General features: G+C 35.6%; 1 protein-coding gene across 3 annotated transcripts in view; it reads right to left on the reverse strand.

Annotated features, from left to right (window-relative positions):
* Positions 1–2,423: 2,423 nt before the first annotated feature.
* ATAD1 (ATPase family AAA domain containing 1) overlaps positions 2,424–13,998 on the reverse strand; it is a 55,596-nt gene continuing 44,021 nt past the window's right edge. The window contains exons 9-10 of one of the 3 annotated variants that reach the window (XM_017536372.2): positions 7,326–7,459; positions 2,424–5,405 (exon numbers count right to left, since the gene is read on the reverse strand). In XM_017536372.2, the coding sequence (XP_017391861.1) occupies positions 5,285–5,405; positions 7,326–7,459 (255 nt within the window). In that variant the 3' untranslated portion in view covers positions 2,424–5,284. The remainder of the gene's footprint in view (positions 5,406–7,325; positions 7,460–13,998) is intronic. The other 2 variants (XM_017536374.2, XM_037741283.1) reach the window with 2 other exon arrangements.

Below are 13,998 nucleotides of genomic sequence, written 5' to 3' on the forward strand. Positions count from 1 at the left end.
ATGGCTCCTAGTGCCAATTAGTAGGACAAAGTGGTTCAGAAATGTCTATGTAAATCCACGAAGATGTCAGTGTTGCTGAGGGAGTATGCCAAACTGTTTCAGGATCTTTTTCAAAGACCCTGAAAGGCATATGATATCATTTAGTCAGATGATGGCAAACCTTATATATCTATCAACATTTTTATCAAGCCACAATATTTTCCCCAATCGTCTTCCCCGCAAGAAGAAACAAATCTTGGTTACTTGGGAACAGCAAGTTCATTTTCTCCTTATCCTCCTATTTTCTATTATGTGACTTTCAGGTCTACCACTGTTTTCAATGTAACTTTCCTTATAGGCAGGAAACCAGCAAACTGGATAGGCACCAGGTCAGCCAATTCTTCTTATGTCTAAAGTTTTAATGGCAAGGAAGCCAGAATATGCCACCCCAGAATATACTTCTTTGGCATATTTTAAATTATTCTGAGAACTGCAGGCATGAATAGCTCTGAAAAGCTGTCCTTTTCTAAAGGAAATGTAAATACTATCTACCTTAGTAAGGTAAACAGAGGATGCAAGCAAAGGTTTTTCTCTGAAACCCCTTTATCTGACTAAAGACAGATAAAGCTCTGACACCTTCCTAAAACAGAGACTACCACAGCTACTCTTCTGATAGCTGTTGCCTAAGAGATTTCATTTGCAGAAGATAGCCTTTGCTCACCATGCAAAGTTGTTCACTATCCATCTAGGCAGAGATGGACAAGCCACGTAGCATTCATCAAGTGGAAATGGAGCTTATGGGATCCGAAGAAAGAGTCGCTGAAGGCCCACCCACACAAACCACATACATAAGTTGCTCATACTTCCAGCATGTCCACTTGCTATAATATTGCCCTTCACTTAGTATATACCCAACACCCAACATATTCCAGTTACAGCTTCAAGTAACCACTCCGTCATTTGTCAGATTTTGTTTCTCTAACAGTCTTCCCCACAATTTCCTTTGAATAAATTACCACTCCTTTTGCATTTAGTCTTGATGAATCAGTAAACCCAGCTGCTTTGCCTCAAACCATTTAAGCCAAAGTAGTTCCTGGCGAGTCCTCTCAAAGCTCTGAGACTGCCAGGGGTGATTTTTTGCCTGAATTTGCACACTCACGTCCAGACATTTAAATCTTAAATGGGCATTGTAAGCAGCTGGAGTTCATTTAATCCATGAGGAATAAAAGCAAGATTATTGAGCAATTTCTGCTTAAAAAAAACCTTTGAGGGCTAAGTTTCTATCCTAAGTCTGGTTCTTTAGCTTCCCTTTGATCTTATCCTTCAAATAAATTCTTTATTGCTTAGGTTAGCTAGATTTGGTTGCTACCAACAGAATCCTAACCGGTATTCTTTATAAATCTATGACTATGACCCAATAGATGACCCTCATCTCCCTTAGACATGACTGCAAATGATTTTGTTTTACCGGATACAACCAATCCCCTATTTGAGTTACCTTGGTCATTCTTAGAATTTCTGGAAGCTATTTTCTGCACAGTGGGGTATATACAATTGTGTTCTATTCTCAGTTCCAAATCTGCATGTCAGTAACTATTTCAATATTTTGGCTTTAATTTTTATATATATATATATATTTTTAGAGACAGGGTCTCACTATGTTACCCAGTCTGGAGTGCAATGGTGCAATCTTGGCTTACTGCAATTTCCACCTCCTGGGCTCAAGTAATCCTCTCCAGCAGCTGGGACTACAGTTGCACTTGGCATTAGTTTACAACTGAGTTGTCACGGTTCACAAACCTGTGTCCTTGATGCATACCACACCCAACACTAACATTCACTGTAACCAACTTAAAAGCACAAAAGCTAGTTTCTGAAAGTATTCTCAGCAGGTTTATAACTGTAAATATTAGACAATTACAAAAATAGACTCTCACTTCAATGTTTTAGTAATGAGACCCTATGGGCCATTAATAGTATAAACTTTACACCAATGTAACTAGGATGTTTTCTGTTTCTATTCACATTGCTAAGTGGTTTCTTTTACGTTTGATATCATCTGCACACAGCATGTGTCATATGACAATCACACTTTAATCAATTAGGTTAGAAGCCCATATTTAATAAGGTTCAAGTTCTCATCAATATGATTTTCATGAACATCATGATTTAGGCAGAATGTTTTCCTATAGCTGTAAATAAAGAGAAATTTAGCCTTACCAAAAAAAAAAAAAGATTGGAGAGCTCTATCTTTGATAATTAAATCTGTAACAAATTTAATAATGAAGGCCCTGTAAAGATTTCTGTCAGCTCTAGATATAATTATTCTATTACTTTATCTGAAGCACCCAGTTGGTGCTGAAGTTTCAGTCATGCACTATATATATTCAGTATACCAGAATTCTGTTCAATATTCTGACTTCAAGAGAAGTTAAAAAGAAACATAAAATATGTATCATCCAATTTATTTTCTTTATCCAGAAGAAATCTGTTAACATTTTCCCACAATAACATAATTCCAGTAAAAAATTCCTACCAATGAGATGATGCAGCCGACATTTTTACACAAGCACAGCTTGAGACATCCTCATCTAGCATTAAACCTGTAAGTTATAGCTATTAAATAATGTTAGGTTATTATGATCCACACAGAATAGATTACCCCAACCCAGCTCTTAATATCATGAGTGCTGGGTTTACCTGCAGGTGGGGGGGTTGGCTGAGATCAAAAGGAGAGACATAGTAAAGGAGATACTGAACTGAATCAAATACTTCATTTCTAAACTATACAGAAAATGGCCTGGAAATAGCTTGAGAAACATCAGACTTATCAAAAGTCTGACAGCAATGATGCTTTTAGAGAAACATGACATAAGTGGTCCTTTCAGTATCAATCCCTAGAGTACAGGCCTAGGGATTATGGAAGTGGTTTAAGCTTGGAGAATGCTTCAAGAATGAGGCTGGTCAATAGGACATGTGCATCAGTGTGCAAAAGTGACAATATTAATATGACAGCTAAGGTTTGAGCAGCAATTCTGTGTCAGGCACTATGCTGAGTGCCTTACATGCATTATCTTATTATCCAACCCTTTAAAATAAGTGCCACTGTTGCCCCATTTTACAGATGAGAAACTGGGACTCACAGACGCATAGTTAATGGGGAGCCTGAGTTTAAACTCAGGAAGTCTGATTCTAGATCCAGTACTCTTAAGTATTACCCAAAATGAATTATCTTAGAATCCAGAATTCAACTGCGTATATGAAATGCATGTCTAAAACAGGATACATGTCACATAACACTAAAAATTATTTAAAAATCAGGAAAATAGTTTCCTGAATTATTTTATGGTCTTAACATGCCTACATGAGTCATGGTTGCTGGGATTAGTATACTGCTCTAACTTTGTTTCATGATTAAAACCACAAAAAAATTTAATAACCACTCCTAATGGACACTGTGAATTTAAGAGAAGACAAAAAGAAAGCACATGTGGCAGTATACATTACTCCTTATTTTCAATTAATAAGTCACCAGATTAAAGTTAAATGATTCCTGAAATTCACATTAAAACAGAAATGACTAGATACTAGGATATGTGCTATAAAAGTATAAAAACTCCATAGCAAGATAAAGTCTAAACACAAGTTTTGAACCAAAAAAACCCAGAAAATTTGAAATTACTGAGAAAGACCAAAGATTAAGTGGAGAACAACCAATAAAGAGGGACCCCTTTATTACACATTTATAAAATAATAGTATAAGATAGTTATTCAAAATGGGACACTTTTTTTTTCATTTTTGGTATCTTGTATTCAATTTTTCCAACCTCTTCACAATCTTCCATAACTTGCTTTTTGTTATCCAGTGTTCACCTGAAACTTCCACCCCACCATTGAAAGTGCAACTGAAGAATAAACAATCTAATAGATTCTTATGAGAAACATTATCAGATAAATTAATCTAGTAACACATGAATAAAGATTGAGAGCTTTTGAAGAAATACGTAAAAGCAAAAACATATGAAGCATAATTTAATCTGATGATTCAGAAGGCACCTCAAGATTGTCTTGTGCCGATTTCCTCATGCTGCATGTCTAGGTGCCTATAACAGAATTCTGGTTAGTAATATTTTGAACAAAAAAATTTCACAAATAATTCACACCAAATGACTACAGATGGATACAATATGAGCATTTTGATGTGTACATTTGTACTTGACCAGGGCACAATTTATGATATACTAAGAAAACTACAATTAATAACAAAATGAGTATTTTTAGCACACTTAGTAACAGCTACTTCTGTTAAACTATTATTTCATTTTTGGTGACCAAATTATAATTGACCATAATTAAAGAACATATAACCTTAAAATAATTTTTAAGAAACATAGTTAGAACAGACATATGTTACAGTAAATGAAGAAAGGAAAGAAATGTACATGTATTAAAGGGCACTGAGGTTTTTCAAACCCATTCTTTTGAAAGGCCTTCTAATCCACTTTCATGTAAATCAATTTGTACTTTAAAAAAAGTTTCTACTCAGTATGCTTACAGAAAGCTGAAATCAGTGTTGAACACATGAGTGCCTAACAACCATTCAATGCTGATCATTTAACCAGTATTTTTATTTCCTGACAAACATAATAATTGAGCCCATGTATATATGTAAGATGCAGAGGATCCAACTAATCAACTGCAGAAAGAAAAACATCCAACTTAAAAAAGACTGAAACAAATGACAAACGGAAATGGCTGAATCACTGTACCTTTTTGACACAACGTTAAACCTTAGTTTTACTATATATTATTTGGTACTCTGGGATTCAGTAGTTAGGGTAAAAAAAAGTTTCTGTATTCAAACATATCTACAGAATGTCAATATAAAATGTGTGGATATATACATTTAATATACACACACATACGCACACACACACAAACACATACTCACATGTCTAGGAACCAGCACCTAACCACATCCCCATTCCTCACTAATGACCCAATGAATCATTTATGACTTTTAAGACCAGCTTAGATTCTATAAGGCTGTACAACATATGGCTAAAGAGGTCAAACACAAGCACCCAAGTTCAGGCTGGATTCAACTGTTCCTCCTCATGATTTTTGACAAACAGTAATCCCATTTATGTAAAAACTGTAACTCAATAACTTAGAATTCAGAGTATAAAACCATAAACATTAAGCTCCCTCATTGTTTAAAGAGCACTCCTTCCATTCTATTTCCACTAACTGATAAGAGGACACACCAAACTAGATCACTGAACTGTACAAATGATCTTTACTCTTAATCTAAACAAACATGTGTTAAAACATTCTGAAATGCTGCATCCTTTGATTTCTTCATCTTTTCAATCGCCCGATGCAGGTCCTGCTGTTGAACAGGCCGGATTTCATCTTCATCATGGCTAAAATGCAAACAAAACCACCAAATACTCAAATAACTTTAGAATACACCTCCCTAAAATACTTTACCAAGATTTAAAAGAGATGCATGTGGTAAAAAAGAATTTTGTTTTCAAATGTAGAAAAGGGTATAACAATGGAATCTCTTTACCATTCAAGACCCTAAAGACAACCACAATGAACAGCTTCATATAAATTCTTTCAGGAGTTATCTACTCATACAGAAATCATAAGGAATTTTTTAAAAGCACTGACTGCTAAGTAGTAGGAAGCTAAAATGACTGGCTACAATCAAAGACCTCACATCTAGAATATATGTACAGAATATTCACATAAGGTAAAAAATGTTATATAGTTTATTGAAATGGGACTATAATTCCAATTTAAAAAATCAAGTTATTCCCATAAAAAATGGAATTAAAAAGTAGCATTCCTAGCTTTATACTTACATGCATGTTTTGTTTTTTACAAATTGAGAGTAAAGTTCTTCACTATCAATAAAAGCCAACTAATCCAAATCCTCCCTACTTCAATGAGAAACAAAATTCAGAATATTATGGCTCCTTTGTAATTTAAAAACATTCAGGGAAAAACATTCAGGAAAAAGTTATGATAGCCCAAGTCCATCCAGATTTTTCATACTGAAATATAAAATTATAAAATATGAAATTCAGTATGCAATATAAAACTAGCCAGGCTTTTCATATTGAAATATAGTTTTCAGGGCTTTGGGGCAGGAAAAAAAAAAAAAAAAAAAACAGATCTTTCATTATTAGTGCAATTTACATAAGCAAAATTTACTAACAGGTCGGTTACTTCTCCTCCTAATCTTATATTTAAGAATAAAAACCTGGCCAAGAGCTGTGGTTCATGCCAGTAATCCTAGCACTTTGGGAGGCTGAGGCAGGTCAATCATCTGAGGTCAGGAATTTGAGACCAGCCTGGTCAACATGGCGAAAACCCATCTCTACTAAAAATACAAAAATGAACCAGGTACTTATCATCCCAGCTACTTGGGAGGAAAACTGCTTGAACCCAGAGGGCAGAGGTTGTAGTGAGCCAAGATTGCACAACTTCACTCCAGCCTGGACAAAAGAGCAAAACTCCGTCTCCAAAAATAAAATAAAAATAAAAACCTTTGGAAGGTAGATTCTGAGGGTGCACTAATGATGATGAGTCCAGAACCACTGCACACATAGCTACTGGTTGACACAGTAGCATTCACGCAGACCTTTCTACACCAAAACAGCCCCGCAAAACATGTTTCGGGAAGCTTGCTATGGCAACACACTGTAACTAAATATATGAATACCACAGGCAAGGAGTGAAAACCCTAGGAAGGGAGACCAAGAAACAAAGGGGTAAAAGTTGTTGAATTCCTTTAACAAAACCCCTAGAAGTACACTGGGGTTCACCAACAATCACAAAAATTGTTAGAAAGTAGTTATTCTGAAAAGAAATGCAGTATAACATTGGTTCTGGACAAGTGGCCTTTTAGGAAACGTCCTTAAAGGACGTGGTTCACCAGAGCTCAATTATTGGAACTGGTTTCAAGTAAAATTTGCTGCAGTGATAAATGGTTTCTTTGTTTAGTAAATACATTTTCATTAACAAGTTGAGGTCTAGTCCTCAATACCTCTAACTCCCCTCACATTTACATGTGAAATTTCCATGGATCATCAGAAGAAATTCAGTTTTTTTCCTCCTTCATTCTAGACCCTTCCCACAATTCTGCCCTGCTTCATTTTTAGAACTCTGCTTTGGAAAAATGGCAATAAACAAAGTTGGGGGTGGTGGTGATCATTCAAATTTACCTTTTGTTTCATAAGCAGTGTTTCTAATATAAAGCAAAATAAAAGAAACTAACCTAAAATCTCTAAAAGGTTTTCACAAGAATTAAAAATCAAGTCAAAATAACATACCTTTCTTCTGCTGTAGAATTAACATATTCTCTAACACAGAGGAGGGCAGCATCTCGACACATCTCTTTTAGGTCACTTCCTGAAAACCCATCCGTTTCCTGGGCAACTTCTAGCAGGTCTACATGCCTGTCCACCTTAAACAAATATAAAAACATGCTTAGAAAACAAAAATAAATATATTGCAAATGACACTACCAAACACCCATTTTAAAGAAAATTAAGCATATTATAACAGCATGGGAGGAGAAATATTAAAGTATATTTAGTTTATAGAAGCTTTTTTTTTAAACCATAAAAGCTTAGAAGTTAGAAATCATTTTCATTACCTGTCTTTATGATTAAGACAATTCTTACTAGATACACTGTAGAGTGATGGGGAAGAACTGACATTCAAACACTATTGGACTCACTTTGATGTCTCTCAAGAAGGTACCAAGGTGACATTTTTCTGTAATATATTCAACATACAGTACTTGGCAAACAGCCTACATCATTAACTCCAGAGTCGATTACAAACAAAAAAAAAACCTCTTAACATTCATTTTAACTGTAATACTAGGTATTCTATTATCTCAATATGAATTTAGTACCTATACTTTTGCTCCCCAACATCAGCTTACCGTAAAGCCAACTAAATGGCTGTTCTAGCCACATAACAGACTTGAGAGAGTCTAATCACATTAAAATTATGTACAGATTAAGAAGCGAAAACATGCAAGAAAAAAACCTATGACTACTATCTAGTAATTAATTCTTATGTCTCATTTACTGGGGTAAGCACTTAATATGTATTATTCTAATTTAATCTTCTCAGAAACTATCAATTTCATTTTCAGATAAGAATCATGAGACCTGGAGGCGTAAACAAGGTCAGAGCCAGGATTTGAACACAATACAGTGAGGTCCAGCTATATTTCTCCCCTATTTAGCTCATCACTTGTCACAGCAACATTTACTTTCCCCCTCTGATGTGAAATACCACCTTATAGTTACTAAATTCCCATTTGTATTTGTATTATATTTACTAAATTCCCATTTGTATTTGTGGAAGACACAGTGTTTAAGAAACAACAGCAACTCTACACAAGGAAAAGAGATTTGAAGGTGAGACAATACTGCCAGCTCTGCAACTGAGACAGTGCTCTCTCATTCCTAGACATGAGGGTTACAGAAAGATAAAGCGTATACTTTTTGATAAAAAGAAAACTGAACCTAGAGGGCAGGAGTGCAAGCAGCAATGATAAGCAAAGCAAATGGTAAACACACAGATAAATCTAAATAAACTTTAGCTATATAAATAGTAGTAATAATCACTATTATAGTAATTATAATCATATGGGGCACAGAAACCAAGTGGAGCTAAAATGCTAAACAACAAGAACATGTAAGACAGAGGAGACATCTACATTAAGGCATTCTTTTAACAATTACAGCATTAAAAAGGGGGTACAAATATTATTAACTTAGACTTTATTTATGTATGTCAAAAAACAAAGGTACCACTAAGGAGAGAAAGAATGTATAATTTCTGAACCAACAGACGAAGGGAGAAAAACAGAAAAAAGAATACAAGAGTAGTATTAATGAACTCAGGACTAGAGGGGGACAATAAAGTAAAGAAAATGCATAACACATGGAAAGCATTAAAATAATAACGAATGAATCCAAATTTATGAATAATCAACACAAATGCAAACAGACTAAACTAGGCTGGTAAAAGATTTTATTAAAAAAAAACCCAAAATGTAGCTATTTTAGGTTTAAAATAGACATACTTATGCTGAAGGGTAAAAAAACAGACTTTGTGTTACATTTGAAATAAAAACAAAGAAAATCTAGTTATATCCGATTTTTAATCAAAAGGCATAACTGAGAATAAAAGCCATTATAAAATGAAAAAATTTCACTAGAAAAACATAATTCTGTACTTGTAGACATACATGTAACATGGCGTCAAAGCATATACAGCAAAAATTTACATAATTACATATAAAAATGGACAAATTCACAATACTAGAAGATTTTTAACATATGTCTCATGTGCCGCCACATCAGTGAGTTGTTAGGATTGGTGACAGCACCTGTGATTTAATGTACATACATGTACATAATTTAGATATTAGTCCTTTGATGGATATAGGGTTACAAATATTTTCGTTGTGGCTTGTTTTTTCAGTTTGCTCGTGTTATCCCGTGACATACAAGCTTTAAGTCTGATTCTAGTCAGACTTCTCTATTCTCTTTCCTTTGTAGTTTTTAATTTTTTGTGAATGCAAAACTCTTCTCGCATGTCCTTAAGGAGACAAACATATACAAGAATCTATTTTTCTACTGTTTGTAAAAGAGTTGAAATAACATATACCTATACACATTTATGAGGCATCTGTTCACATATATTCACGGGATTGATACACTCTACCAACTCCTGGACAGCAGGTTACCAATGATGGTGATAGTGGGAGGTGGCCAGTGGTTGCTTAATGCTGTACTTAATTAAATAAAAAAGATATGAAACAAATGTGGAAATATATTAAAATTACCTATTAAATATGGGTAGAAGACAATAAGGCTATTTGTTTATATGTTTGAAATATGTCATACATTTAATATACTACTTTAAAAGGGTTTTCAAACTATACTCTGAGATGTTAAAAATTAAACATCCAACACTTCCTCCTATCTTTTGATCACTCCATTGTTGGGCCACCCTATGTTCTACCCACTCACAAATCTTGCCCCTAACAAGATGATACAGTTAGATGAACCAATCAAGTATATGAAAACAAAGAAAAGAAGATTCCAGTCACTGGGGGAGCAAGATTTAATTAAGAGGTACCATACCCTAATGGTTAAGAGAAGGCTCCATCACGTCTTTGTGTAATCCTGGGCAAGTTATTACATAACTTCTCTGGGTTTCAGTTTCCTCAGCTGTAAAATAGGACTAATATGTACTCCTTAGAGAAATGAGGATTAAATAAAACAACGTATAGCTCACCAAAATGCTTGGCACATAGCAAGCACTCTTAAAGTAGCTCATTTTGTTGTAAGATAATAGCTTTTAGATTAACCATGAAATAATGAGAACTCTTTTCAATAGGCAACTCTGAAGGCAATTCCCAAGTTAAAAAAGGTTTTGAGTATAAGCAGCAATAGCAGAATAAGTTAACAGACTTTAAAACAGCTTGAAAGAATGGCACTTACTTATGTGCAGTTGTTTATGATTATATCCACCATTAATAGTATACTTTTAAATAACATCTCTGTACTCTAAGCATTTTACATTTATAATTGTATTTCAAGACCAGCCGGGGCAACATGATGAGACCCCGATATGGTCTGGCTCTGTTTCCCCACCCAAGTCTCATGTTGAATTTAATTCCCAATATTGGGAAAGGGACCTGGTAGAAGGTGACTGATTATGGGGGAAGATTTCCCCCTTGTTCTCATGATAGTGAGTTCTCTCAAGATCTGATGGCTTAAAAGTGTATGGCACTTCCCCCTTCACTCTCTCTTTCTCTCTCCTGCTCTGCCATGGTAATATGTGCTTGCTTCCCCTTCGTGATCCACCATGATTTTAAGCTTCCTGAGGCCTCCTAGCCATGCTTCCTGTATAGCCTATGAAACTGTGAGTCAATTAAACCTCTTTTCTTCATAAATTATCCGGTCTCAGGTAGTTCTTTACAGCAATTTGAGAATGGACTAATACAGACCCCAACTCAACAAAAAAAATTTTTTTAATTAGCTGGGTGTGTCTAGCTACTCAGGAGGCTGAGGCAGGAGGATCACATAAGCCGAGGAGTTTAAGGCTACAGTGAGCTAGGATTGTACCACTGCATTCCAGTCTGGCTAGAATGACCAGGCTGGTCAGTCAGAATGCAGGAGACCCTCAGGGCTATCTCAAAAAAAAAAAAAAAAAAAAATTTCTGCTATATCATATAAAAGTAAATTCAGGAGCTACCTCTTAGTCAGACAAAATACTTTTATAGTATATAAATTTTATCAGTGCTAATTCTTTTTATACTTAAAACCTTAAGCCAAAATCACTCCATTATCTTAAAATAAACAAACCATGTTAAGGAGTACCTATCAATAAAGAATTGCAAAAGAGTAGAACACAGTATCATTTCAAAACCTTCAATCTTTTACTCAGAGAAGAACTCAAAGTCTGGAAGTTCATGTGACTTAAAAAAAAAACCCTTATTCAACTCCACAATTTATAAGCGTGACAGTGCTCCGTTTACTAAATAAATATATGTGATACTGATTTGAGGCATTTTAACAAAATTAAATGAATTTTCTTCAGATATTATAGAAGTAGAGTAAGCCTTCAGCACATAAATACCAACTAGTGGGAAATGACGAGATGTTCTCATGTCAGCAATTATCCAGAGAGCATTCATATTTTGCAACATAAAACAAATTAGAGACATTTTGTGCTTTCATGAATAAGAAACAGAATGCTAAACATTCCCTGTATCTGCTAGGCGTGATGGCTCATGCTTGTAATCCTAGCACTCTGGGAGGCTGAGATGGGTGGATCTCTTGAGCTCAGGAGTTCTAGACCAGCCTGGGCAACATGGTGAAATCCCATTTCTACCAAAAATACAAAAAATTAGCTGGGTGTGGTGGCATGTACCTGTAGTCCCAGCTACTCATGGGGCTGAGGTGGGAGGATCACTTGAGCCCAGGAAGGCTGCAGTGAGCTGAGATCATGCAACTGCACTCCAGACTGGGTGACAAAATGGAGACCATTTCAAAAAAAAAAATTTCTCTGTATCCATGAAAATTATAATTCTAAAAGAATTTACAAAGACAGTACTGTTTAAGAAAGCAGAATACTAAATACTAAAATTTAGAGACATGCATAATTTCTTCTTTCTCTTATTTTATTATTTTTTTTAGAGGCAGGGTCTTGCTGCCTTGCCACCCAGGCTGAAATGCATTTACTTTACCAGTGGTGCATTTACTGCAGCCTTGAACTTCTGAGCTCAAGTGATTCACCTGCCTCAGCCTCCTGAGTAGCCAGGCACACCCAATTTTTAAAATTTCTTTGTAGAGATGAGGTCTCCTCATGTTGTCCAGACCTGTCTCAAACTCCTGGCCTCAAGTGATCCTCCCACCATGGCCTTCTGAAGTGTTAGGATTACAGGCATGAGTCACCATGCCCAGCACTGACATGAGTAACTTCTTAAGTTTACATATGAAAACTTAATAACCTGTGTAAATTATGGCTATGTTACAAAAAAAGGGGTTTAAATTTCATCACTTGTATTCACATTAATCAGCTATATGTAAATCATCTGCGTCTTCTCCAGCTACACTAGACCATATTATATTTCAAAACTGTCATAAACTTCTAGTCATGCAGTAGGATCCTTCATTAAAATGGTTTAAATTAAATAACTGCATTGGTTAACTTGAATTCTGCAAAACTGTCAGTAATTACCTTCTAATATCTGTTAAACTTCTAGCCATACCAGAGCCGTCTTAATTCAATAGAACTTGTTAACTATCCCCTTTATTTTCTTCTCTAAACTTTTCACCAGTGTGAAAGTTAAAGGTTTACCAACTGTGTTTTATCTAAACAGCACTACAACTACACAATGTTTTTTTTGAGACAGAGTCTCACTGTTGCCCAGGCTGGAGTATAGTGGTACAACCTTGGCTCACTGCGACCTCTGCCTCTTGGGTTCAAGCGATTTTACTGCCTCAGTCTCCCGAGTAACTGGGATTACAGACACCCACCACCATGCCCAGCAAGTTTTTTTGTATTTTCAGTAGAGAAAGGGTTTCACCATGTTGGCCAGGCTGGTTTTGAACTCTTGACCTCTGGTGCCTTGGCCTCCCAAAGTGCCAGGATTACACAATGTTTCTATGAAAGAGTTATCGAAAATTCAATTAAAAGGCAAAATATAAGTTACTGATTTCTTATCTAGAAACAAAGTTCCTTATCTAAAAACATGGAGGATTTTAGGAATTTCTCTGAAACTATACATATTTCATGTACATAATGTAGTTTTCTTAGAAAAGACTACTTTTATCTCATTCTTAAAGGGTCTATGACATGCTCCCCGCCACAAATGATTCATAACCACTAATTTATTCTTTGTAATTTTCTAGGTTCTTTAAACTTTTGCATACACTATATGTTATTTTGATATATTTTAAGAAAATAGGCCTAGAATGGTGATTCCTGCCTATAATCCTAGCACTTAGGGAGGCCAGGACAGGAGGATAGCTTGAGGCCAGGAGTTCAAGACCTGCCTGGGTAACAGAGAGAGATCCTTTCTCTACAAAAAAAATTTTAAAAACACAACTAGCTGGGCATGGTAGAGCATGCCTATCGTCCTAGCTACTTGGGAAGCTGAGGTGGAAGGGTCACTTGAGCCCAAGAGGTCAAGGTTGCAGTGCACTATGATCACACCACAGCACTTCAGCCTGGGTAATACAGTGAGATCCTAAAAAAAACTCACACTAAACAGAGAACAAAGTAAGATCCTATCTCTCTCTCTCTCTCTCTCTAAGTTCCATGGAACACTGCTTGCTAAGATACCCTATCTCTTTAAAAAATAAATAAATACCTATAAACTCAGCACTTTGGGAGGCCGAGGTGGGCAGATCACCTGAGGTTCAGAGTTTGAGGCCAGGCTGACCAACACATGGAGAAACTCTG

This window comes from Cebus imitator, unplaced genomic scaffold (genome assembly GCF_001604975.1).
Source record: "Cebus imitator isolate Cc_AM_T3 unplaced genomic scaffold, Cebus_imitator-1.0 Scaffold97, whole genome shotgun sequence".
Classification (NCBI taxonomy): Eukaryota; Metazoa; Chordata; class Mammalia; order Primates; family Cebidae; genus Cebus; species Cebus imitator.